We start from the raw sequence: 27754 nt of genomic DNA on the forward strand, positions 1-27754 counted from the left end.
AATAAATTGTAACCCATTTGAGTTTTGAGGTGGTTCTTGGTTTTTGAAGCTGCTCTTAACATGACAATAATGTAGCTTTCTTTGTGGGTTTAGAGGGAGCTGATAATTAGGCATATATGAAGTCATGGAGAGGAGGGCTTTATTTGGTGCTTTGCATTGCTAGTTTTTGGTTTGGGGCTTTCATGGCTATTTCTGGTAGGCAATGGCAGATTGTTATTTTCAGGATTTTCACGGTTTAGGAGGGAATTTTAAGTGAATCTATATTAATTGGAATATTGATTTTATACTTTTCCTCTGTTCAAATTATCCGGTCTTTCTCAAATTATTTGTCGTTTTAAAAATTTACTAAAACACAATTAAGTATTTTTTTCCTCATTTTAACCTTAATGGAATTTTGTCATTAATAGAAATGACACAATTATAGAGATTAATAAAAGAGAAATTTTATAAATATACAATTTGGTCACTTACATTGCAAAAAACTAGCCCAAAACTTACATTGCAAAGCTTTAACCCATATACAATATTATAACCCATATATAATACCATATTATAACCCATATACAATATTATAACCCATATACTCATATACAATATTATAATCCATATACCCATATACACTCATACACCCATATACCCATATACATAAACATCATATACACTATTATACAATATATACACGCACTACCCCTGCACCCCCTCCCCCCACCCCCGGTTTCTCCATCGCCAACCTCAACCACCTCTAACGATCCCATCGCCGTCACCTGCGCTCCACCACCGGCGTAAATATTTATCAGAGATAGGGCAAAACCATCAAACATCTATAAATATATAAAAATAAAAGGGCACTCGCCGACGTTTATGGAGGTCGCCTGAAAAATGCGAATCTAGTCAGATTTGTAACAATACAATTAACATTTAAACAAAAACAAAAAGTCACTGTTGAAGGCGTTAAAAAGAGAATCCGGTTAGATCTGTAACAATACACCGCGAATCCGGTCAGATCGTTGGGCGTTGTTTGGCCGGAGTTAGACCTGAAACACAAAGAGTACAGAAGAAACATGATCGGGGAAATGGAGAAGAGAGAAGTGGAGCGAAGCAGTGAGGGAGGGGTCATGGTGGAGCAGTGACGGCGATGGAGGTGAGAGTGAGTGCAGAGAGAGGGAGGAGGAGGGAGTGAGTCATTTTTTGAATGATTTAGTAAAATGGATCAATTTTGGTAGCATTGCTACCCTAATTAACATAGGGTGTAATTTTTTCATTAATAAATAAGGGTAGAGTGGTCAAATATCTCTCCTAATTAATAGGAGTATTTTTTAAGGAGCATGTGAAACAAAAAAGAAAAAACCCTTTAAAACTCAAAAATTTGAAGTAGAAATAAGAAAATCTCTTTTATTTTTCTTGTTAATTAAGGTAGGTCCCTTGAAACTTCTCTATGTTATCCAATTATTTTTGTTACAACTTACAAGTAAGAGTAAGCATCATTACTGCTTTCAGTTTACGAGCTCTCATTACAACTTGTTTTTTCAATTTTTGGTTTAAATCTTAATCAAATGCTAATCCATTAAGTCAATTATCTTATATAAGATTCTAGATTAATTTAGCTATCAAATCTAGGATCGCGGGGTAAAATAGGTTTCTTGCATAGAACTAATCTTTGGACTCAATGCTTTAGTGAAAGAAAAGAAATCCTAGATAGAGCTAAACAGAACCTTGGCCTCAGCTGACTTCAGATTCTTGCTTCTCATTGTGTATTATTATGAAGTTTGGTGTTTCCAGTAGAACATGCTGGTGATGTTGCACATCAAACTTATCAACTACTTAGCCGGTCCCACTGCAAGATAAGTCTACCTTTCTCGACGAGTCTCAATAGGCCTTTCATGGGTGGTGATTCCAGTGAAATTCCAAAGTCGGGATGCCGGTTACCCGAATAGAATTCCTGTCAGCTTTGAGAAACTTGTCAATATCGCTAAGATGTCTAAAGGAGACAGGGATGTTTAGTCCTTCACCCTTTTTCATTCCTTATTACTATTTGTTGTACCAAATCATGACTCCATCTTCTCGTTAAGAGTTACATAATCGGATTGTGGCGATTACTACAGACAAACTCAAACCACCTATGTTACTTGTAAGTTTAGTATGAGCACATATATCTTCTTGGAAGGGCCTCTAAAATTGTGCACCTTAGTCTGGTAAGATAAGGACTGGAATCCTACGAGATTAAGTCATTTTATTTCTGTTTAATTTGACAAAATCTTTCAACCATGAGCGTAGTTTGAACAGGCCAAAACTTGTTCTACTCACGATTTCTCAAGGGAATTAAACTCGCAATGGACGTTGCCTAATCCTGAAATAACACACTGTATTATAGCTTACACCCTCCAACCCAAATTGAGTGTAATGGTTCTTTTATCTAACAACTTGTTGGGCTTATTTCTTGGATTCGTTGCACAGTTAAGTGACATATTTCATCTCTAGCCTCAGCACATAACGGGCCAATGGTTCAATCCTTGTCGATACCCTTCATATCTTGTTGTCATATCTATTTTCACTTCTAGTTCCTTTCATCTACTAATCCTTTTGGTCCGGTCTGTATCATCTTATTATTAGCAACATCATTTATCTTTTCCTTTGGGACTTAATTGCACCGACATCCTTAGCTTGTATAACGAATTTGTCTTACAATGGTTACATCGCGTTCAGGCCTCCACTTTCCCAGTGCTCTGTATCTTAAATACAACTATGTCTCTTCTCAATTTGCTTTTATTAGTCTTAGTTATTTGGTCTTTGTCTGGAATTTCTATTTGCTTTCTCGAACCTGAACTTGCTTGCAATTATCGTTACTCCCTCTACATGAGTCTTCTTTTCGATGACTGTCCCCTTTTTCATTCATGTATACTTTCCCTGACGTCTCCTAATTACAGGGTACATTAGATTTCCTTTGATAGCTTCCCCCTTTATTGGGGCATCGTCCCTTCAATATTTTCCAAAGACTTTACTTTATTACAACTTCTGTTCCTATCATCTTATTCTTTCAAAATATTTCCTTGTGTGTCAACTTACTTTCCTTCACCACATCCCTCGTATCGAAAAAATTCTTACTTTACCCTTTCGTGTAGAGATAGCATCCATGTCTTTTAACGTTCCTTCGTAGTCAACCCCTTACTGTGAGAACTCCCCATATTCATATATATACCGATATATTTTCTCTCGTACTCATTGGCGACTATTATTCGTTTTGCGATACTTTTCACTTCCCTTTTTGCTTTTATCCCTTCGCATCAAAACACTCCTTTACTTTAAGCTTTCATGCAAGGTATTGTCTTGGATGAGTTACACTTTTTCTTATTCCGTTGTTGCTATTCGCCCTCATATCTATATAGTTTATAAGCTATCAATGTCTTATCTGTTTTCCAGAATCTCTCATGCTTCAATTTCTTCTGAAGTACCTTGTAAATGTTGATTTTTCTTCCATAAAGCTCACCTATCTTCCAGAGGCATTTCGTTTTCTAACCTCATCTCATCAGGCTTCCAAGTCCATCGATTCGGATTATGTAGCTCGTCACCTTGCTATTTCGATTGTTACCGTTATCATCATTTTTGTCCAGCTTCTTGTCATTATATTTATCAAATCTAGCCCGTTCCCTTTCTATCTTTCTATTAACCTTCATCCTTTATTAACTCTAGGAATCTTGTTCAAACACCCTATCGTCACCCATTTCCTCTATATTTATAATCCCTTCATGTTATGGTCTCCTTCGTATTCCTATTAATTGATGATTTTTGTTATAACATCTCCTTCGGCCAGTCCTGTTTCTTTTCCTCACCACCCCTACTGGAGGCATCATTTACAAATTTCACACGCGCATTAACATATGTCTCCAAGTATAACTTCAGTGATCGTCATACAAGTCCCCAAATTAAAACGCCGACCTTTACTCCCCGTCAAGGTCTGCGACGCCACCTATAGCTCAGCAGATTCTGCCTGCGTCTCGCAGGTGATGTCTTGGTGGCCGCAGGTTGTGTCGGCCTGTGCTTAGATGCGAAACTTCTGTCGAAACTTGCTTCCGATGTTCTATGAACCTAAAGCTTCCCCGAAACAATTTAACTATTCCGACTTATAGATTCATGTTATGGTAATAACATTCCCTTATATTCATAGAGTCATCGACTTTATTCTGCTTCGTTCCTCTTTCATTCACTTTCATCGAGTCATTGACCATTCTCTTTCATTCTTCCTTCACTTATTGTTACCATAATGTCCTCCATCCCTGGGTAATTCCTTATAATTTAAATCCATAACAGAGAAGTAATACTATTCTCAACATAAAGAAGTCTATCAACTAGCTGACGAATGGTGAGCCTGCTTTAGCATAGTTTTACGGCATTAACCCGTTCTAACTCCCTCTTAAAATTTATTTTATAGTATCAACCCACGCATGAATACATATACGTCACATTTCCAGCCACTCAATATAACAAAACTCGCTCAACATATACACAGGATACAACTATCAGTTCAAGTACACCATTTATCCGTTTCTCCCATCTTAGATTTATGACATCATCGAATCACACACATAAATAGGAAAGGAGATCTTACGTTGGAACATCTTCCACAATACCAAATCACAACCTAACAATATTTCTTACGACTCTGTACAACAAAAGTAAGCTCAACCTGTCAAGTTGTCATATAATACCCGTTTATAACACAACTTCATCATCTATTCCTTCAACTTACAACTTGTGTTAACTATATACATCTCAAAATATTACGTAATCTCATCAATATTTGGATACGAATTTTCAAATCTCATCAAGTCAAGGCAGCCCAAATACGATACAAACAACTTTAACAATCGGGTTTACAAATTTTGATCGTCGCCTCGTAAGTTATTATCGGGACATACCTTAGATACTCATACTAGCTCATCGAAAATCATAGACAAAAGATCATACCTTGACAGCCTTCGTTCAAACTCTTTACCTCTTTACTTCACTACAAGGTAATCTCCGAAGCTCTTGGATTCACATTAGAGGATGGAAAGTGACTAATACCTTTTTACAGTGTCCCTGTTCAGTTTCTCTTAACTGTACTTTTCTTTCAGATCAGTCTACCTTTCTCGACGAGTCCCAATAGGCCTTTCATGGGTGGTGATTCCAGTGAAATTCCAAAGTCAGGATGCCGGTTACCCGAATAGAATTCCTGTCGGCTTTGAGAAACTTGTCAATAGCGCTAAGATGTTTAAAGGAGATGGGGATGTTTATTCCTGCACCCTTTTTCATTCCTTATTACTATTTTTTGTATCAAATCATGACTCCATCTTCTCGTTAAGAGTTACATAATCGGATTGTGGCGATTACTACAGACAAACTCAAACCACCTATGTTACTTGTAAGTTTAGTATGAGCACATATATATTCTTGGAAGGGCCTCTAAAATTGTGCAACTTAGTCTGGTAAGATAAGGACTGGAATCCTACGAGATTAAGTCATTTTATTTCTGTTTAATTTGGCAAAATCTTTCAACATGAGCGTAGTTTGAACAGACCAGAACTAGTTCTATTCACGATTTCTCAAGGGAATTAAACTCGCGATGGACGTTGCCTAATCCTGAAATAACACACTGTATTATAGCTTACACCCTCCAACCCAAATTGAGTGTAATGGTTTCTTTTTTCTAACAACTTGTCGGGCTTATTTCTTGGATTCGTTGCACAGTTAAGTGACATATTTCATCAGTAGCCTCAGCACATAACGGGCCAATGGTTCAATCCTTGTCGATACCCTTCATATCTTGTTGTCATATCCATTTTCACTTCTAGGTCCTTTCATCTACTAATCCTTTTGGTCTGGTCCGTATCATCTTATTATTAGCAACGTCACTTATCTTTTCCTTGTAGCGGGCGTTGGGAATTCTAAAGTTTTAACGACTCGCACATGCCTCATAAAAGGAGAGAGGTGTCCCGGGAAAGTACGGTTGTCAATCGTACCGGAAAAGTAAAAAAAAAACCACCAACTACTTAATGGTGCTCTAAAGGATACATTTTAGAGTCGCCACCTAATTTTTAGAAAATTAGGAAAATCGATTCGAAAAGGGTTCATTTAAAACTATTATTTAAAAGAAACCTAATCTACCAAAGTCTGGGTAAGAGTTCTGGTAATCCCCCGGGGAAGGTGTTAGGTACCCCGGTATTAAGGATATGCTCAATTGCGGTTTACCCACGAGTTCTAATAGTGTGCCTTATGATTATAAGTTTTTTTTTTTTTTTTTTTTTAGATAAAAATTGCTTGAATCTAGATTTCCGCAATAAGGTTAGTCATCATTCATGCAAAAGTATAGTTTTGCCCAAAATTAGGCGTAGGGTGTGGGACTAGAACACTTAGGCTAATACCCGAAGGCTCTTAGTCTAAGTAGGACTCTACATAAGTCCACCCAAAAAGGTTTTTTGAAAAAAGCGTTTTAAGTATTGAAAATAGTTTTTTTTTTCTTAAAAAAAAAAAGATAGTTTGTACGCATATTATATATAAACCGTAATTTACTTAACTAAATTATCCAATTTATATACAAGTTTTAGGCCCATTTTTAACATTTTTCTATACAAGTATTTATCAAATTTTACAAGTTCTATAAGTTACAAATCAGTCTAGAGGTCTCAAATCTGCTCTCAACGGTCCGGTCCACAAGGTCTTTAAAATGCCATTTTAGACCTCAAGATTTTAGAAATCGATCAGATTCAGTCCCTTATCGTCCAAACAGTCCCACTTTAGTCTTTTACTGATTTTAGCCTCAATTAATTTGTGAAAGAAGTTTTAGCGACTCAAATACATAGTTTTAAACATAAGGGTCCCAATCTAGAATTTTAAAACTCATATAATCACAATTTAAATGGCATAAATGTAAAGTTGAGGGACTTGGGCCGACCAAGCCCAAGAGAGAAAGTAAAAATGCAATTTCGGGTCCTTAATCCAACATCAATTAATTTGTGAAAGAAGTTTTAGCGACTCAAATACATAGTTTTAAACATAAGGGTCCCAACTAGAATTTTAAAACTCATATAATCACAATTTAAATGGCATAAATGTAAAGTTGAGGGACTTGGGCCGACCAAGCCCAAGAGAGAAAGTAAAAATGCAATTTCTGGTCCTTAATCCAACATATGCTCCAATTGCGCTCTGTATTTGTTTGACTCGATCTAGTGGTGTTAGTGGGCCTCGTGGAAGCCCACCAACGGATTTTTGGGGTAGAAATACAAATGGGTATACATACATTAATAGATATTAGATATTCAATGATTAATATTAAAATGCTAAAAATCAAAATCCTAATTACTATTGCAAGTCCAAAAATTAAATTACATTATCACATTTGAGCCAGGCCCAATAATAAAATAAATCAGAGACGAGAAAGTGCAAACCGGTGGCCATTACTGGCCCAATTCTCAGAAAAAAATAGGACTAAGCGTGCGACTGAGGACCAGGCCCAATCCAAGGCCCAATGGCGATTTTATCAAAATAATCCTAAGTGTGCCGATGAGAATATACATGATATACAGGCCAATATGCAACCCCTGTTACCCTATTTTTTTAAGTATTGAACTGCAACAGTGATACACATGAGATACCGCTTGGTATACTCTCATTTTTTTTTTTTTAAGTATAAGGACCAAATATATCAATGATATACCTGGATATGAAGGGCAAAACCTCACAGCAAGGGCAATACCCTTCCATATCCAGGTTAATCTAAAGGACTTAATGCACATAAATCACATATAGGACACCTCGAGATAAAATTCAAGCAAACAGTCAATACTAATAGAGACTCAAGGCATAATATCACACGATGACAAGGTATAGCAGATTACAAATCCTACCAAGGACTTAGAGAAGTAAGACAGTGTAGCATCCGCAACCAAGGTTCACAAGTCAAGGGGGGTAACATAGACAATGTAAGACCATAAAAGGACAGTTTTAAGTAATAGATTAAACAAAGAATAGGGATAACACATGAGACCTCTAAGCAAGCATAATATTAGACTTAACATCAAACACCTTCACACACCTATCATGAACTAAATGGTCTCAGGTGCAGTTCAAAAAATCAGTGATGCTAAGTGTCCATGTTAGTTCTTTAAAACCATTTTTCTCAAGGTTTTAGTGCCAAGCAGTTGTAAATAGTTGATTAACCTCAGAGGTTCTGTTTTGGTGCAAAGCTTTAGTTGTTTTTAGAGTAAATCACTTATGTCAGCTTAAGGTGAAGAAACAAATAAGTTTAGGTACACCTAGAGAGTATTTTATGACTTAAAGGACTGACATTGGTCTGCTAAACTAGGCATGGGTAGACACTAACACATAAATAAGGGGTGATCAAGTGGTAGAATAAAGTAAAGACAAGGCCTAAGCTTACAGGATGCCAAAAATTGGAATGAATGTCATGTAGTTGACTCATAAAACATGTAAAGTATTAAGATGGCCTAGATATATAATTTCAAACTAACAAAGATATCACATGATTTATTGTCATATAAGGCACAAATGAGAATATCAAAGGCATAGAAACATCCTCTATTGTTAAAGTTTTAGTTCAGATGAATGTTCTCGTGTCAAACAGGATTCAGTGAACAATGAGCAGGTTTAAGGACACAAAGATCACCTATATAAGGCAGCTAACACATAGGGGTGCTTAGTATAGCAAACACTTAGCCATGATAAGTCTTAACAAGACTTAGGAGGTAGTAGACAAATGATGGTGAATCGAAGTTAATTGCTAAGCCCATTTTAGTTTTGTGAGTCAGACAACAACAGTTTCAAGTGAGTCATTTTCAAACAAGAGTCCATTTATTCATTTTTTAAGCTATTTGAAGCCAACAAGTAACAACTAAGTATGAGACAGACATAACAAATCCACATAATGTCAAATGATCATGATACATTCTCAGAATTATCATATAAAATGACATATTCTGAGAGTTTCAAGTTTTAAAAATGAGTTAAGACATTAATTAAGGCACAAAAGTTGACAAGCTCATATAATTAGACTCGATTAGTAAAACTAAGCTAAGCATATCCAACCACTTCATTTTAGCTATATCCATAGAGACAATAACATGGAGGCATAGTTTCAAGCTTCAGGATTCATTTTTTAGACTTCATATGATGACAACAGGCAAGGAAGGAGTTCAAGCTATAAGTGTTCATTTTACAAAAAGGAATTCAAGCACAGAAAAGGTGATCATCAACTATTTAGCCAGGTAACAACATATATGTTATAGAAACAAGATAGGCTTCACAAGTAGTGCCTCTAACCTATAAGTCAACTAGCAAGTCGATTTTTAAACATTTTAAACAAAATAATGTGCTTGTTTTAACAAAAAAAAAAGTTCAGAAATGTGGTTCTTTAGTAATTTTTTAGGGTTGAAAGGATTCAAACAAGAGGTTTCCCACATGATTTAGGCAAGATAGTAATCTCAAAGACATAAACATCACATTGTGAGCATTCCAAAATCATAGAGTCAGCTACAAGGGGGCCTTCAACTCATTTTAAAACCTTTAAGCTAGCGAGGGTCTCATCTTACACTTTCTAGAGATCACACATGCCAATTTTAGCTTAGTCTTAGACTTGACCAACAACATAGCACTTATGAGCCAGCTTTAAAGTAAGACACACACACAAGCCAACATATTAGGTAGAAAGAACTTCAAAGGGAGACTGCAGGCCACAAAAAGTCCACAACATCAGAGTTTTTAAAACTTAAAAGGATTTTTTACGTGATTGCTGGTTAACACAGGATTCCAGACACACAATCAACCTCAACTTAGGCATGTTTTAGGAAAAAGAAGTTTTTGGCACGTAGTTTTAAGTGGGTCAGTCATAACTAGACAAGCTTGAACAAGCATAACACTACATTGCGTGACCATACAACATCAAATACATAGAGAACCAAGTCTTTAAAGCTTTCTATATCTATTGTAGCAGTTTTTAAACTTCAGACAACCCTTAGACTAGATCAAACTACTCAAGACAGTCTTATAAACCCCCATAAAATATGAAACCAGAACAAACATGGCATGATACATACTAACTTAGCACATTTTCACATTTTTTATCATAGAACAAGAACTACTCTACCATTTAGGCTTATATTAGCTCAAATGTGCATAAACAGGATTAAACAAGACATATGGACATCACATATCAATAAAACAGTAAACTTGAATACATATATCAAATAACGAAGAAAGCAAGTAAAGGTGAAAGAACAAGAAGTTACCTTTTTAAGGGGGCAACCTAAAGATCAAATAGGGGATTAGAGATGGCTTCAAACACCAAACAACTCAAAGCCTTAAAATGATTACCTTTATCTTAATATATTAGATAATATATTGTGTATATTTAGTAGTGCCTTGTATTGTATTTTAAAATCTTAGTATATAGTAGTATATTTTTAGTATATATATATATAGTATGTATATAAACTGCGTAGTTTATGTCTTTGGAATTTTTCAAAGAGAAATCCCCTATTCTAGCAATTAAATTTCTATATATATAGCCAGAAAAAAAAATGCTAGGGATAGAAAAGGAAAGATTTAGGTCCCTTAACCGAAATTCCCTCCAATTCCCCAAAACTCTATCCTAAACAAATTCAAAATTTTCAAAGGGCAAAACCCATTTTTAGCACATTTGTACCAGTGTTACTTTTTCCATCCAGATTTTCACATAAATCACAATAATACAGCTAAGAATCTAACTTAGTGTACCCGAAAAGAACAAATAAAAATCAGAAAATATTATGATAGCATGCCCGTCATCAATAAACAAAATTACCACCAATAACGGTTCAATAGTACAAAACAAGATAAAATCCCTCAAAATCGTACCCAACCACGAATCCACTTAGGAAGTTTCCCCTTAGGTTCCTTCATTGAGTGTTTATGGTGCACAAGATGGCAAAGGACTCAAGGCCCTGCCCATGGCAACCATAACACGAAGAAACCTAGAGTAACAAACCCTAAAATGATTTGATTTGGTATGAAAAATAAAATTGAACGGAATTGAAACTTGAAATTATGAGAGCTCATGACAAGGAACAAAAGTCCTCAAAAATAGCCATAAATCATGGTTGAAATTTACGCCACGGAAACCCTAAAATCGCCTCTCAAATGGCCATGGAGATATCGTGTAAATAAAAGAGAGAAGAGGGGTGGAAGTTTATTTTAATAAAATTTCACCCTTTATTTTTTATAAACTTCCCCCCCCCCCCCCCCTCCCCTCACACCCAGTTTTTAAGAGTTTTAAAATAGTCCCCCTCCCAATTTACATCAAATAATGACTAAGTAATTTTAATACATATACAACTAAATAAAATAGTTATTTAGGCTAATTAAAATTTAAAACTCGCAAATTTAAAATATTAGCTTTGAAACAAGCCTAATATTGCTATAGTTCCGGAGGATATTCAAGAATATGAAAAATGCGGTCAAGAGTAAACTGTAATTCATACGTCGTTTTAATTAACAATTTTCCCGAGTTAGACGGAACGGGATGTGTATTATTTATTTTTTGACTTACAATTATGAAAATAAATAACTCGTAATTTCTTGTAATTGTCAATTTTCACAGAATAATAATTAAACATCAATTTTGCAGTTTTCTCGGGATTTTTGAATTTTTAATTTTTTAAAGGCATCCTCACCCCGTCTTGGACTCGGAAAATAAGGAAATTAAAAATGCATTTTATGAGGTGAAAATTCGGTGTCAACAATTGCCTCTTCGACGTTCAAGGATGGCAAGGCCATCCTTGAGCTACGAGTTTGACAAACCTAATTTTTCACCGAATAACAGAAATTACAGTCCTTTTTGCGCAATATTTCGGAAGTATGGCCGGACCCTGGTTTCTGGGCTTCCTACATATCTCAGGCTAAATGAGAATCCAGGCCGTTTGTAGTTCTGACTCTATGAGGACTATAAAATAAAGATTTTTCTTTAAGCTATCTCGGGATGTCCCAAGATAGTTATAGGAATATGGCCGAGCCTCGAAACTTGAGTGGCCTACATATCCCTGGCTTTAGGAATCAGGCCAATTGTAGTTTGACTCGATAGCCCGAAAAAGGAATATCCCTTTATGTGGGAACCCCTCCGACTATTTTCGGTTGAAAATCCGGCGATTTTTTAAAGGACTTATTAGTGTTGATGCTTGAAATGATCCCCAATCCCTGGTGTAGAAAGCTTGACTCTCGTACACGATTTTTGACCAGTTTCCCAAGAAAAAGTTCCACGTATGCTCAGCATGTTTTGAATCCGATTTTTTGCTTCCAGCTTTGGTAGCTTCTAGCTCGTTTCCAAATGCTGAGTCCTGCGTGTTAGTCTTTTGAAAATTTTAATTTTAATGTAGTCATACCTGTATGGCATTTTGCCATTTTGTTGTCACTATTGTCATCCTCCACTGTTACATTCGTCTTTTCGCAAACGCTTGTCCGTCTTTTTCCTTTTCTCCTATAAGTGTGTGTTTTTGTGTATATTTTTTGAAAAATAATCTACTCTGGATAATAATCATGATACTTCGACCGGCTTTTTTTTTCATCATCGTCAGATGTTTCCATCGTTCAATTATAACTTCCATTGGGATCTGGGTCGGGCTATATCGCATTTCTGCGAACCTACACACCCAGTCCGGTTGTCATTTTCGTAACTCGATATGTCAATCATGAAACCATTGTTTTCTCTTGCGGGGCCATTTTTGTTTCTTACGACGTCTATTACTCTCGAATATTTGGCGTCACATCATGATTACATATCGCGATAACTGTCCAAATCTGGTGTCGCACATCACGTTATCCTCATACGGTGACCGCGGTATACCAGTTGGTCTAACATCACCTATAGTTAAAAATACCTAAATGTAGACTGCACATCAGAGTGCGGTATCATATTCCTCTCATGATGACTGCTAACCCCTGTGTCCAGAATTACAACATTTAGTCAGAATTTTCAAGTTAATTACTGCATATTCAAGGGCGAAGCCTTTTCTCATTACTACCATTATCCCTGAACCATGATTACGTTAACTTGAAATAGGCTGCGGTAGCAACCACAAATCTTGACGTAGGAATCACATTCGTATTTCAATGATTGCGGACATCAAGTTCGGAATTACGCTACCTATTTTTGGCTATATATATGGATGGCGACTCTGCCCTTTCGGCACGTAGTCTCTTAATCCATATTGTCATTTTGAGGAATGAAGCTTACCTCGGTGGCAAGACTTACACCTTTTTTTTTTACTCCGGGGAAGAACACCTGCCCGTTGACAGGATTCACATCTTCCAAAAGGACTAGACTCGATTATGAGTAACGGAATTCAATCCCGCTATCAATGTGTCATTTTAAATTTTTGTATTTTTGGATGTCCACTCAGCCAATGTATCAAGGCAAGCCATGCGACGTCTCGGCCGGGGTCTCAATACCCTGATCGAACAAATCATCAATTCTTGGAAGCGGATACCTGTTCTTTATCGTCACCTTGTTCAAAAAAAATCTATAATCAATACACATTCGTAGGGAGCCATCTTTCTTTTTCACAAATAACACTTTACATGGGGGATGAACCGGGTCCGATGAATCCTTCTCGAGCAAATCTTTCCCTTTGTAACCGCGCTTTAATTCCTTCCAACTTGCCATTCGACTTAATAAACATACACATATCCGGCAACACATCAATGGTGAAGTCAATCTCCTTCCTTTGAGGAAGACTTCTCGTTCATCCGGAAATACATCCTTAAACTCATTCACCAAGCGAGAACGGATTGAAAAGTTGGCGATGTTTTTAGAATATCATGAACTCGACTAAATGATAAATATAGCCCTTGGCGATCATCTTTAGGCCTTAAGGTAGGAAATAAACCTACCCTCGGAGTTAGCCATGTTACCTTTCCATTCGAGCACGGGCCTCCCGGAAATTGAAATCGAATTATTTTCAAATAAAGTCAACATTGGCGTAGCATGAGTCCAACCAATCCATGCCCATAATTACATCGAAATCCAAAGATTTCTAGCTCAACTAAATCAACTTTTGGTCCGACGATCACATATCTCTATACAATCTTTGTATACTTGTTTCGCTATATCACGGGATCACCAAGCCTCGGGAGATACCTCGAAAGGTTTAATCGGCTCTTCAGCCCCCCAATACGATTAGCAAAATACGGAGTAACTCAGGACAAGTGTTGGGATCAATGGCGTGCATACGCATCATGAGAGAATACAAAATTTATGATTCAATGTTTTTTTCACGTTACGGACGATCGAGATCCTTTATAAGTATAGCAATAACGGTCCTTGCCGGGCACATGAAATGTGGTGTTTGGCCTCTTTTTTTTCCTCGGGTGCCGAGATTACGGGGGATATGTGTTGTAACGAGGAGGGAGTGATTAATTAATTGAATTTAGCATGTTGGGTGTGTATGTGGAGGGGAACGTGTCATCAAATGTCCTACCGCCCACAAATCATAACATGCATCCGTTTCCCGGCGACATGGCCCCGAGTGTACTTTCCGTCGCATCGGGGAACCGGCTGGTCTGCAAGACAGAATTAATCCCCCTATCTAGGAATATTAACCCGGGTCTCGAATATGAATTCGAACGTAAAAGAACGATCGGAATGATCCTAGTTGACAACCCCAAAGGTGCACGTCGTCACCGATTTGGCTTGAGTGCCCGATCTTAAGTTTGCTTGACCACCCCTAAAATCACCTCCCGCGCCCATCGTTTAATGTGCGTGGATTGCCTCGCTCGTATCGAAGCGATCACCCCTCTCGCGGGGTCGTTCCTATGGAAATCAAGATTTTGGCAATGTGGTATGGGGTTTGTCCATCCCGTCTTGTAGTAAAGCCGTCAAACAATCTATTTAAAGATTCTTGAATGGTTGCCACTTCACAAACCCGTATACCCCGTCGCCGATATGTGGTTGAATCGAGGGCGTATCTCGCCAAAGAGTCTTGAAGGCCGTAGAATTAGGAAATAGTTTTGTTTTGAATTCGTAAACGTTTATAGCTAACCGGCGGATACCTCATGTCGTAGTGGCGAATGAAAGCATCAACAAGTTTGGTGACACGGTTGAGAGGCGCATTTTGTCGCCTCGATTTCCAATTATTAAACCATAAGACCGCCACATCTTAGTTGAGCCTATATGACACCAACCCACGAGGCATTCGGTCTCCGGCATGGATAATCCGCAACGTCCTCGCATTTCGTCAATGAAACATTCGTGTCCTCATTGAAATTTGACCCAAAATTTTTCTTTACTGTCCCCATTTATGTAAGCTCTAAGCACCAATCGATCGATTGCATAAAAGTTTTGTTCTTGAAAGAAGGCAACCAATTGTGTCAATAGATTAATAGCCTCGCCTACTTGTTGACCCGAAGCGGCCTTGAGGAACTCGAGGACCTTCAAGGTGATTCCATAAGGTATAATATCCCCCCAACGTTTTAATGTTAACATACGAGAGGGATACGAAAATATCCGTGGGCCGATTGAGACTTTCCTTGATCTATTTTGACGTTTTTGTAAAGAACTTAGCCCGCCTCTTTGTCTTAACCCCCCGAACATGACTTTACTTATTTTGGAGGCATATTTGAAACCACAACATATGTCATCGTGGATAAATGATCTTATACTTGGCTCTATCGCACGATCCTTACAGGAAGAAACGCGATGGACTATTTTATTAGATGTCCAGTAATGAATTGCTCGATTTATTGGTTTTTTGCAACACACCATAAACAAGACTCATATGGACATAAGTATTTTGAGACACTAGATCCTAGACTCGAACTCGTGCATACTATTTTGTCACGACCCGAACTACGGCCGCGACGGTATCCGGGCCGACCACCGAACACCGCTCATATTACCGCTTATCCGCTATCATTCATACTATATACTCGTAATCATATAAGATCGTCATTTTCCGAGATACGTTAACTTTTATAAACATAAGCCCTTCGGCTATCAAAATAATATATATATCAATTACACATACATATATTGGAGACTCGGGGCCATACTACCCACACATACGTGACTACGAGCCTCTAATGGAATACTAGACATATCCACGGGACAGACCCCGTCGTGCCCAAAATGTGAATATACAAATATATACCAAAAAGAATAATCAAGCACCTCCGGATTTTCATGGAGTGCTCACAAATAATGTCCGACTCACTGGGATCAAGACCGTCTCTTTTCCTACCAAGGGTACGATTCGAACTTTTTGCCAAAGAAAAGCGGACGCCGCACGAACATTGTGCTAACGTACCGAGTATGTAAATCTTAAACAAACAAACATAACCCGGAAATCGTAAATCATGAGATGAGGGCATAACCCGTACCATCTTTACATATGAACCGGCTTTCGCGTACGTTCATCATACATAAATACATCACATACATTATCAGCATGCAAGCATCATTACATCAATCATATGTCATTGGGTATCGTTACCCGCGTCCGGTAACCATCCCGCGCACCCACTGGTGACATGTCCGCCCTTCTCTAACTGCGGTGGAACCATATGCATTGCCGTAATGTGGTGACATGTCCGGCCAATTAGGCGCGGTGGAATCATATTATCACACATACCATGCATTTCATACACTTGTCACCATTAACATTCAATTCATAGACATATCGTGGCTTATCACGATTTTACCATAGTTTAACATTCTTAGTTACATACACATGTACATACATTAAGCTTGAGAGCGGCTAGGTTTATGTGCGACGTAAGGTCGTAAACCCCCGTTCAAGTTATGGAACAGCATAAGAGTCATATCTCACCTTGGAGGAATTTTACGATTTAAGGCGAGTACTTATAAGAAGAAATGCCAATGTATCGTGATCCTCATCATTGAACTCATAAGAACATTACATCGTGGTCTCTAGAGTCTTTATTGTATTCATAACGTATTTCTTATCCAGTCTCGTTACTCATGGACGTAGACATTTCATAACTAGGAACATAAAAGATCCGTGAAGGAAGAGGGAAATTATATTTAAGATTCATGCCTTGGAAGGAAGGGTAACGCCTCACATACCTCTTGTCGTTAACTACTTTATGGCTTGCTCGTCCTCCTTTGATGTCCTCGTCTTTACCTTCAAGAGAGTTCGTATCGTCGTTAGCTAGACAATTATGAAACCATGCCCCTTAAGGCTAAAGAAAATTGGGCAGCGTTTCCTTTGTTTATACTACGTTCCGCCATATTCCATATCAACTTCCAACACCCATAACAACCATCACAATATCGCTAACAACAATCGTCATTCATTCCTATGATTCGCATTTCGTAATTTCACCTAAATTCTCCATATTCATGACTACGGTTCGTTGTCACATTTGTTCACTTATAATACTTATTCCATGCTCTAAATATCATTCATATCACATTCACAATCTCAACATAACCATTTTCATGATTCTCCTCAACTACTATTCAACAATGGCATAATCTACCCATTTATGACCCATTTTTCATACTCTTTCATAATCTAAGTGTTTCATCTTAATAATAATTCAATCAACATCTAAAGTTCATGAAACTTACCTTGAATGGTAGAGGAATAACCCTTGAATGATAATACACCCTCTAGCACAAAACCCTATTTCTTCTCTCTTGGAATTCCTTGACTTTGGTAGCTTTAATGGAGTTCCTTAAGCTTGATTTTCATCAAATCTTGATGTTGATCCTTGGTTTCTCTTATTTCCTCATAGATGAAAGGTATGGAATATTCTAGAGAGGGTTTGAGGTGTGGAGGAGTGGGAGTTGAATGAGAATGAAATGAAAAAGGACCCTCTTATTAAAATTGAGTTCACCTGACTAGAAAGATACGGACCAACATACGGTCCGTATAAAATCTCGACCGTATGTTGGACCGTATATTTGGTCCAAGGCTTATGGCAACTGGCTAAATCTACGGCTGAACATACGGCCGAGGATTATATACGCCGCATGTTTGGCCGTATGTTTGCTCTGTTTTTCGAGGTTCGTTTCGTCGACTCGTTTGATCTCCGATCCTTATGGAACCTTCTTAACACTTGTTCAACACTTCAATACCTTTCTAAGGGATGTTATAACTTTTCTTGGGGGCATCATTTATACGCCATTCACTCAATACTCATAATTCTCATCCGACATACTAACTTACGACTCACTTCTCTTAACAACTTTCTTTCTTCAAGTTTAATGTCTTTGAGAATCTTAATTAAGACCATCACGTACCATTTCTTACTTGCCTAAACCTCGTATATGTCACGTCTTTCCTGAGTCTGTTCACTGTACGGTAAGGGGGAATTTCCTAAGGTGTAACAAAGTAGTGACATTACCGATATCCTAGCTAGAGTCTTATGCAGGTGCTCAACAATCAAATAATTCTTGACCGGCATTTGCCTCCAGAAATTTTCAGCTTCACCTTCAGTTATCGGTTTCTTCTAAGGGTTTTCGCGACGAGGCGCTTCGGGCACACGTTTTTCTGAGGCGTAACACCTTTCTGACCTGGTCATATCCTGAACCACAATAGCTATTTCTGTATCTTTGTTGATCATTATTTGGTGCAGTGGTTTGATCACAAAGGGTTCATTTTCAATTGATCCTGATACTTTGAGTATGAATGGCTCATTATGGATTTGTGCGACTGTTGAGGGGTATTTGAGCACCAAAGGCTCTCTTTTGGCTGTGGCAGATATCTCAGATCCCTTTGTCAAAGGGTCTATCACTTCTTCTCGCTCTTGTAATGACAATGAGGCGACGGTGCTCTCTAATCCTTCAATATATGGAAGAATTATTGCCGGGCTCTCATTCCATTCATCACCTCTCTCTATCATGTGAATTTAGTTTCCACCATGCTTTAGAAGCGGATTTGTGTCCACATTTAGAGGTGTTGGCTCTAAGATGAGCTCACGATTGTCAATCATGTCCTGTAATTTATGTCTTCAGTTTATGCAATATTCAGTGGCATGGCCAGCTTGGTTAGAATGATAGGAGCAAGTGAGATCTGGCTTGTACTATCGATCAGTGGGGTTAGCAGGTTTTGGTGGGACGGCGCTTATTTGCCTGGCATCCCCTAGTTTGACAAATAGACTTGTCCTTGATTCTGGGAGAGGAGTGAATGCTCTCATAGGTTTCCTTTGGGGTGCCTTATAGTTTGCCGGTGGAGGCTGGTTCTGGAAAGTCTGGTTTTGCGGAGCTTGGTTATTAGGTGCTGGCATTCGATAATTTGGTCGTGGGGTTCGGTTGCTTGGTGCTGGTATTTGATAGTTTGGTTGTGGAGCTTGGTAGCCGGGTTGTGCGTAGCACACAGTCATTGGGCTATATTGGGGTGAGGTGGTTGTGTAGTTGGTTGGTGGAGGTGATTGGTAGCTATCTGAATTTTTATGGGTCATCTCTTTTCCTTAGCTTTTTGGACTAGTAGTCTTTTTGGACTAGTAGTTCTAGAAACATAGGCTATGTCTTCTCTTTTCTTTTTGCCGCTCATGGTGCCAGACGCACCTGATCTGTTTAGTACACTAACAATCCTGCCGGTTTTAAGGCCATCTTCGATATCTTCCCCTATAGCAACTATAACTGCGAAGGAACTCCCTTTCATAGTTTTCATTTTGTCAAAGCAATCAGCTTCTTGGTACCGTATGAATGCGGCTACCAGCTCAGCTTTGGTCACAGGAGGTTGTACATGTGCCGCTTTATCTCTCCAGTGACTAGCATATTCTCGGTAGGTTTCAGTCGATTTCTGATGAATTTTCTCCAACGAGAAGCGATCAGGTACATTTTTCACATTGAAACGGAATCCTTCCATGAATGAACTTGCCATTTCTTCCCATGTTTTTCACCGGCTAATATCTTGAGAGATGAACCATTCCATAACCGTTCCTGACAGACTTCGACTAAACAACCTCATATGCAGAGCTTCATTTCTGCCACTTCCAATCAACTGGTCACAGCAAGCCCTTAAGTGGGTTCTAGGGTTGCCCAACCTATTGAAGTGATCAAATTTGGGAATTTTGAAGCCTTCATATAGACCTAAGTCTGGATAGATGCACAGGTCAGAGTACATCAACCCTTCTTTCTTCTTAGAGCTATGCTCCAGCTCGGCAATCTTCTTCCTTATCTCCTTCTTTATTTTTTCTATTCTTGTTTCGAAGAACATTTCCATGTTTTTCAATTCCGGCGAAGAATCAATATGGGTGACATGATCTTGAAAAGTGACATTTGATTGCACGGGATGGGTCACTGGATCTCATGTTGCCCGAGGAGCTTGATAAGCATTTGTGTTTGTTGCGCGGGCCGGTGTTTGAAAAGTTGGGGTATGGTGGGAGGAACTCCCCACATGGGTGGTATTTCGGCGCAGTGGAGTCTGAAAGGTAGCCCCAGTCTGGGTTTGAGGGAAATGATCGGGAATTGGTAAATCCAGATTTGGGAAAGTGGGTGGAGGTCTCCTAGCCTCAACATTAGTGGTATTTTCTTTCTCGGCCCTCAGGCGGTCCGCTTCTTCTCTGGCTTCAGCCAATTGTCTCATCAGCAGATCGACAGCCTCTTCCAGAGGCATTCCAGCTATGTCAGCTGTTGGGGTACCTTCTACTAAAGCATTTATGTTCGGTGGTGGAGTTTCAGGCATGTTTTCTTCTTGAGAGTTTAAGGACGCTGCGGGAGCTTTTGATCGAGTAACTGGTGCCAGCAAATCGACCCCTGTCTATAAGAGAAAACAACTCAAAAGCTTTCAAGTTAGCGTTAGGTTTAAGTATGAAAAACAAGATATCACGTTCGCAGTTTATAGCATACAAAATCATATACTTGGTTTCAACTCCTTTTCAATTCCATTTCAGGGTATTTTGGTCTTTTTATATCTGTTGGTAATACTGATTTGCGGTAAATAGTTTATATGGTTGATTTGATTCTACCCGTCCTATACTAAAGGGAATTTTAGGTTTTTATTATAAAAGGACTGAGTCTTAAATTGACTGTCTACGTATCCCACCAAAGGGAAATCAGGTCCATCCGTAGTTTAGGCATACACAGAAAGGTTTTTCATATGCTACCCAAAACTTAATTTTTCTACCCTGACCAGGCCTTATATAGGCTTTCCACGTATCCCCAATGGGACATCAGGTCGGCGTGGTTCCATTTACATAAAAGGAAAAGGGATACTCTATTTTATTGAAAGCAGTAAAAGGATACTTATGTTTTTCTACCCAACTATACTAAGCAAGTCTTCATTGTCTTTTCCATCTTCATCTTCTATCCTTGTCTTCCTATGACAATCCAAACATGGCCTTCATTCACGAGGCGTTCTAGTTCAAGCTTGAAATCTACACACTCCTCAATGTCATGGCCGGGGCAGCCATGGTGATACAAGCAAATTCTTTCTTCTGGGGACCTTGGGTGACTCTGGTAGGTTTGTGGCACCGCCCTTATATTCTTCACGCTGCATAGTAGGGAGTGAATCGTGGCATATGACTCCTCAAATTTGAAAAAGTCATTTCTCCATAACCTAACCTTTGATATCCTTTCTGGGTGATTTCTTCTTTGGTCATGAGTCAGGAGAGAGTGGGGCCACCACAGTTGGCTAATTCTCCCTTGGTCAATCCATTGGATAAACTTTCTTTCTAATGCTACGCACTCGTTGGCAGTGTGACCTGATTGACCTCGGTGGTAGGGGCATTCTCCGTAACCCACAGAAGGAGCGTATGGTGGTAACAGATTTGGGCTTTGTGTGTACACTCCAATGCTTCCCAAAGTCTCCAAGAGTTCTTGTTTTGACAGCTCTACTGGTGTACCCCAATTGTGTGATCTTGTGCCTTTAAGAACAATTGTACATGAAACAGGTGGCTCTTCGAGCTGAGATTCACGCAGGTCTTCATAGACTTTCGAATTGGGGATAAGTAGTTTGTCATCTCCGTATGGTATGGGGTCAAGCCCTTCTTGTTGGCTGAGTGGGACATATGGTGCTTCAGGTGCTTTTCCCCATTTTACCCGATTGGCAGGGTGTTGCTTTGTTAGTTCCTCAACATAAGCTAGGAGAGTTTCTGCTTCTTTCATTTTCACAATGGCCGCCTTAGTGGTTTGTACAGTTTCATTCTAGCAATGGCTAGGGCCATTCCATCATCCTATTTTCAGTTTTTCTCACTTGTTGCTTCCATGTCCTCGTCGTCACTGACTAGGTTGACGTAAGGTGAAGTTGCACTCATGCTGTCTGTAGTCTCCATTTCCTATTAGCAAATCAACCTTTTTAAAAGTGGATCTAAATTTGTTTTGATGGTCATTTTCCTTGGTTTTTCTTTTGGGTAGTGGCCGGAATGTGGACCAATCAAGAGTTTCGACAATATATATGATTTTCACATAAAGCAGTTATATCAAGTAAGCATTTAGGCAATATATAATTCGCTTTCCTATACCTCGTTGCTCCGAGGCTACTAGCGTTTGAAGCAATATTGTGTCATATGTAAAACAAAGGTATTGTTCCTAAAGATAAAATCCCCAGTGCTTTCATTAATGATATTTCCCAAGTGGGATTACAAGGCTTTTAAAATAAATGCAATAATCGAAAAAAGTTCACTCCACGGACGGAAATACGCTCTCTATCATCTCGCGCCTTCTTGGCCCCGAAGGGGAGTCCGGATAGCTACATGTCTGGTATCAATGCTTTGTCCTAATCCATTGACCCTCGATCGTCGATCAATGACATCCCCGTGTCTATGACTCCTTTGACAAAAATGTCAAGCCATTCCAAACTCTTCAATGAAGCATCTGCCTCGTCTGTCAAACTCTCAATTATCTTTTGATCATATTCTATCTTTGCTTGATGATCCATTTCTCTTCTTTCCATTCGCCGTTTCATCCTTCTAACTTGGATCACATTCTCGGCTTCCCTATCCTTGGGAAATTTGTACAGATATGGTCGTGGAGTGGTAGTATCAGCTAACTCAACCCTATGCCACTCATAGTAATTTTCACCATGGCTTGGATTGTTTAGATCCTTATCCAACTTATCTTCTCTTATTACATTCTTCCAATCTTTCTGAGCATCTTTTATTCCCTCGATGCGACCTTCTTCATAATCTCGTACAAACTCTCCCATATTTCCCACATATACCAAACTGTATAAGGACTCTCAATGGTGCGTAGGGTTTGATTCCCCTAATACCTATAAGTGGTAAATATGGACGTCTACGACTCTTAACACAAATAGTCTTGAAGTGGAAGTCAGGTACTCTCCACCTGATGTGTTCTTCTCTCAATCTTGAAAAAAATGTGAGCCCATCCTTTTTTATCCTGAACCCCGCAAGGCATAGCAACGACTCCCAAATCATCCTCTCTCAGGGCCGGATCTCGGCGAGTAGGTAAGCCATTCCTATCCAAATGCTTAAGTATCCACCATTGGACTAAGAGGTTGCAACCTTGGAAGTAGTAGTAATGGTCGCGGCATTTTCCCAAAGCTCGGTATATGTCTGATAGGATAATGGGGATGATGTCAAAATATTTGGTAAGCGCATTTGTTGTGACTCCCCTAAGAACAGCATGGGCAACAAAGACAACCTGAGTGTCAATAGCTAGGGTGGCATTTTGTGGAAATACCATGGTTCCCAATAGGCAAGTGATAAAGGCTAGTGTTTGATTGGCTTCCCAGGATTTAGGTGATGAAAACTCAAGGATATGGTTCTCGTACCCCTGTTTGGATGAATACCTCCCATATAACTCTCTAAAGGCTATAGTGGGTCCCTGCGCCCAATCGGCTTTGTTGACAGCAAACATGTCTTTGATTTCTTTTGGGGTGGGTTTGTGAGGGATAAGGATATTTTGGGCCAATTTCTTTTTGGATCTGTTAGCACTTCCTATGCTCTCCAAAACATCTCTAATCTCTTCCAAAGTGGGAGTCATCTCTATTTCTCCAAATCTGAACACCATTCTGTCGTTGTCCCAATAACCGGTAATGATCTCCAGCAAACCCGGATCCCCTATCATATTCATTAATGAAGGCAAATGCCCTACACAACTCTTAATTTCTTTTATCTGATCATTAGTCAAATCTTTCCACCACATCACTAAACCTGGTGGGTGATCCATAACCATATCAAATTGCACATCAAGAGACATCTGCAAAACATAACACTGTTAGTTCCCCGCCCCCAGGAACAACAATTTATTTCACACTTAGCACAATAATGCTTCCAGATAGCAAATAGTGGGATGCGGTGTCTTCAGGTTTTTACACTATTTGAATACGGTAGGGTGTCTTTCCTGTCCGATTCAGGTAAGTCTGAGATACCCAAACTGGTCTATGGTCAATATGCGCTATATCAGTGAGGATTTGGCTTCGCTCTCGCTAATTATTCTAGAGTGGTTTTCAAACGAAAGACATAGGTTACCCAAGGGATAAAGTGAGGGTGGGCTCTCTAAGGCCGTGGGATGACCACATACCCACTCGACCTTAGAGACCTCCAAAGAATATATTAAAGGTTTTTTAGTGAAGGTATGACCGCAGTTCATCCCAAGTCGTCATCCTTTAAAAAATATAAAATAAATGCCAGGAGTGGCGGAGTATGCATGCATGAATGACAGTTATATTTTGCGAAAATTTAAACACATAAACAATTTATATCACTTAAATAATTTATATCATACAAACACACAAATAATTGGAACCCTTATGGTTAGAACCTTAAAAGTCGCCAGCAGAGTCGCCATCTGTAGCGAGCGTTGGAATTCTAAAGTTTTAACGACTCGCACATGCCTTATAAAAGGAGGGAGGTGTCCCGGGAAAGTACAGTTGTCAATCGTACCGGGAAAGTCGAAAAATCCCCACCAACTACTTAATGGTGCTCTAAAGGATACATTTTAGAGTCGCCACCTAATTTTAAAGGATACATTTTAGAGTCGCCACCTAATTTTTAGGAAATTAAGAAAACCGATTCGAAAAGGGTTCATTTAAAACTATTATTTAAAAGAAATCTAATCTACCAAAGTCTGGGTAAGGGTTCTGGTGATCCCCCGGGGAAGGTGTTAGGCACCCCGGTATTAAGGATCCGCTCAATTACGATTTACCTACGGGTTCTAATAGTGTGCCTTATGATTATAATTTTTTTTTTTTAGATAAAAATTGCTTAAATCTAGATTTCCGCAATAAGATTAGTCATCATTCATGCAAAAATACGCTTTTCAAGAAATCAACGAAGTATAATTTTGCCCAAAGTTGGGCGTAGGGTGTCGGACTAGAACACTTAGGCTAATACCCGAAGGCTCTTAGCCTAAGTAGGACTCTACGTAAGTCCACCCAAAAAGGTTTCTTGAAAAAAGCGTTTTAAGTATTGAAATTGTTTTTTTTTTTTTTAAAAAAAAAGATAGTTTATAGGCATATTATATATAAACCGTAATTTATTTAACTAAATTATCCAATTTTTATACCAGTTTTAGGCCCATTTTTAACATTTTTCTATACAAGTATTTATCAAATTTTACAAGTTCTATAAGTTACAAATCAGTCTAGAAGTCTCAAATCTGCTCTCAACGGTCAAGTCCACAAGGTCTTTAAAATGCAATTTTAGTCCTCAATATTTTAGAAATCGATCAGATTCAGTCCCTTATCGTCCAAACAGTCCCGCTTTAGTCTTTTACTAATTTTAGCGTCAATTAATTTGTGAAAGAAGTTTTAGCGACTCAAATACACAGTTTTAAACATAAGGGTCCCAACTAGAATTTTAAAACTCAGATAATCACAATTTAAGTGGCCTAAATGTAAAGTTGAGGGACTTGGGTCGACCAAGCCCAAGAGAGAAAGTAAAAAATGCAATTTCGGGTCCTTAATCCAACGAATGCTCTAATTTGCGCTTAGTATTTGTTTGACTCGATCTAGTGGTGTTAGTGGGCCTCGTGGAAGCCCACCAACGGATTTTTGGGGTAGAAATACAAATGGGTATACATACATTAATAGATATTAGATATTCAATGATTAATATTAAAATGCTAAAAATCAAAATCCTAATTACTATTGCAAGTCCAAAAAACATTATCACATTTGAGCCAGGCCCAATAATAAAATAAATCAGAGACGAGAAAGTGCAAACCGGTGGCCATTATTGGCCCAATTCTCAGAAAAAAATTGGACTAAGCGTGCGACTGAAGACCAGGCCCAATCCAAGGCCCAACGGCGATTTTATCAAAATAATCCTAAGTGTGCCGATGAGAATATACATGATATACAGGCCAATATGCAACCCCTGTTACCCCATTTTTTAAAGTATTGAACTGCAACAGTGATACACATGATATACCGCTTGGTATACCTGGATATGAAGGGAAAAGCCTCACAGCAAGGGGCATACCCTTCCATATCCAGGCTAATCTAAAGGACTTAATGCACATAAATCACATATAGGACACCTCGAGATAAAATTCAAGCAAATAGTCAACACTAATAGAGACTCAAGGCATAATATCACACCATGACAAGGTACAGCGGATTACAAATCCTACCAAGGACTTAGAGAAGCAAGACAGTGTAGCATAGGCAACCAAGGTTCACAAGTCAAGGGGGGTAACATAGACAATGTAAGACCATAGAAAGGCAGTTTTAAGGAATAGGTTAAACAACAATAGGGATAACACATGAGACCTCTAAGCAAGCATAATATTAGACTCAACATCAAACACCTTCACACACCTATCATGAACTAAATGATCTTAAGTGCAGTTCAAAAAATCAGTGATGCTAAGTGTCCATGTTAGTTCTTTAAAACCATTTTTCTCAAGGTTTTAGTGTCAAGCAGTTCTAAACAGTTGATTAACCTCAGAGGTTCTGTTTTGGTGCAAAGTTTTAGTTGTTTTTAGAGTAAATCACTTATGTCAGCTTAAGGTGAAGAAACAAATAAGTTTAGATAGACTTAGAGAGTATTTTTATGACTTAAAGGACAGATATTGGTAGGCTAAACTAGGCATGGGTAGACACTAACACATAGATAAGAGGGGGATCAAGTGGTAGAATAAAGTAGAGACAAGGCCTAAGCTTTCAGGATGCCAAAAATTGGAATGAATGTCTTGTAGTTGACTCATAGAACATGTAAAGTATTTAGATGGCCTAGATATATAATTGCAAACTAACAAAGATATCACAGAACTCAAATGTATTGTCATGGCATGCAGTTTGGCAGTCCAGTGGCATAGAAACACCCTCCATTGTTAAAGTTTTAGTTCAGATGAATGTTCTGGTGTCAAACAGGATTCAATGAACAACAAGCAGGTTTAAGGACATAAAGATCACCTATATAAGGCAGCTAACACACAGGGGTGCTTAGTATAGCAAACACTTAGCCATGATAAGTCTTAACAAGACTCAGAGTGTAGTAGACAACAGGGTGAATCGAAGTTAATTGCTAAGCCCATTTTAGTTTTGTGAGTCAGTCAACAACAGTTTCAAGTGAGTCATTTTCAAGTTGTCCCTTTTCTTAAATAAGTTACAGAGGTCAAAAAGTGATACAAACTTAACTAAATAGAAGCCATTTTATTCAAACACATTCAGCATTTTCAAACAAGAGTCCATTTATTCATTTTTTTTAAGCTATTTGAAGCCAACAAGTAACAACTAAGTATGAGACAGACATAACAAATGCACATAATGTCAAATGATCATGATACATTCTCAGAATTATCATATAAAATGACATATTCTGAGAGTTTCAAGTTTTAAAAATGAGTTAAGACATTAAT

The 27754-nt window shown here is 38.5% G+C and overlaps 1 protein-coding gene across 1 annotated transcript in view; it reads left to right on the forward strand.

Moving 5' to 3' along the window:
• LOC132047547 (uncharacterized) overlaps positions 1–19259 on the forward strand; it is a 22897-nt gene extending 3638 nt beyond the window's left edge. Inside the window, exons 5-7 of the mRNA XM_059438575.1 lie at positions 18619–18791; positions 18998–19088; positions 19205–19259. Of these exons, the coding sequence (XP_059294558.1) occupies positions 18619–18791; positions 18998–19088; positions 19205–19259 (319 nt within the window). The remainder of the gene's footprint in view (positions 1–18618; positions 18792–18997; positions 19089–19204) is intronic.
• Positions 19260–27754: the final 8495 nt, after the last annotated feature.

Source organism: Lycium ferocissimum, chromosome 2, assembly GCF_029784015.1.
Source record: "Lycium ferocissimum isolate CSIRO_LF1 chromosome 2, AGI_CSIRO_Lferr_CH_V1, whole genome shotgun sequence".
In the NCBI taxonomy this organism is placed as follows: Eukaryota; Viridiplantae; Streptophyta; class Magnoliopsida; order Solanales; family Solanaceae; genus Lycium; species Lycium ferocissimum.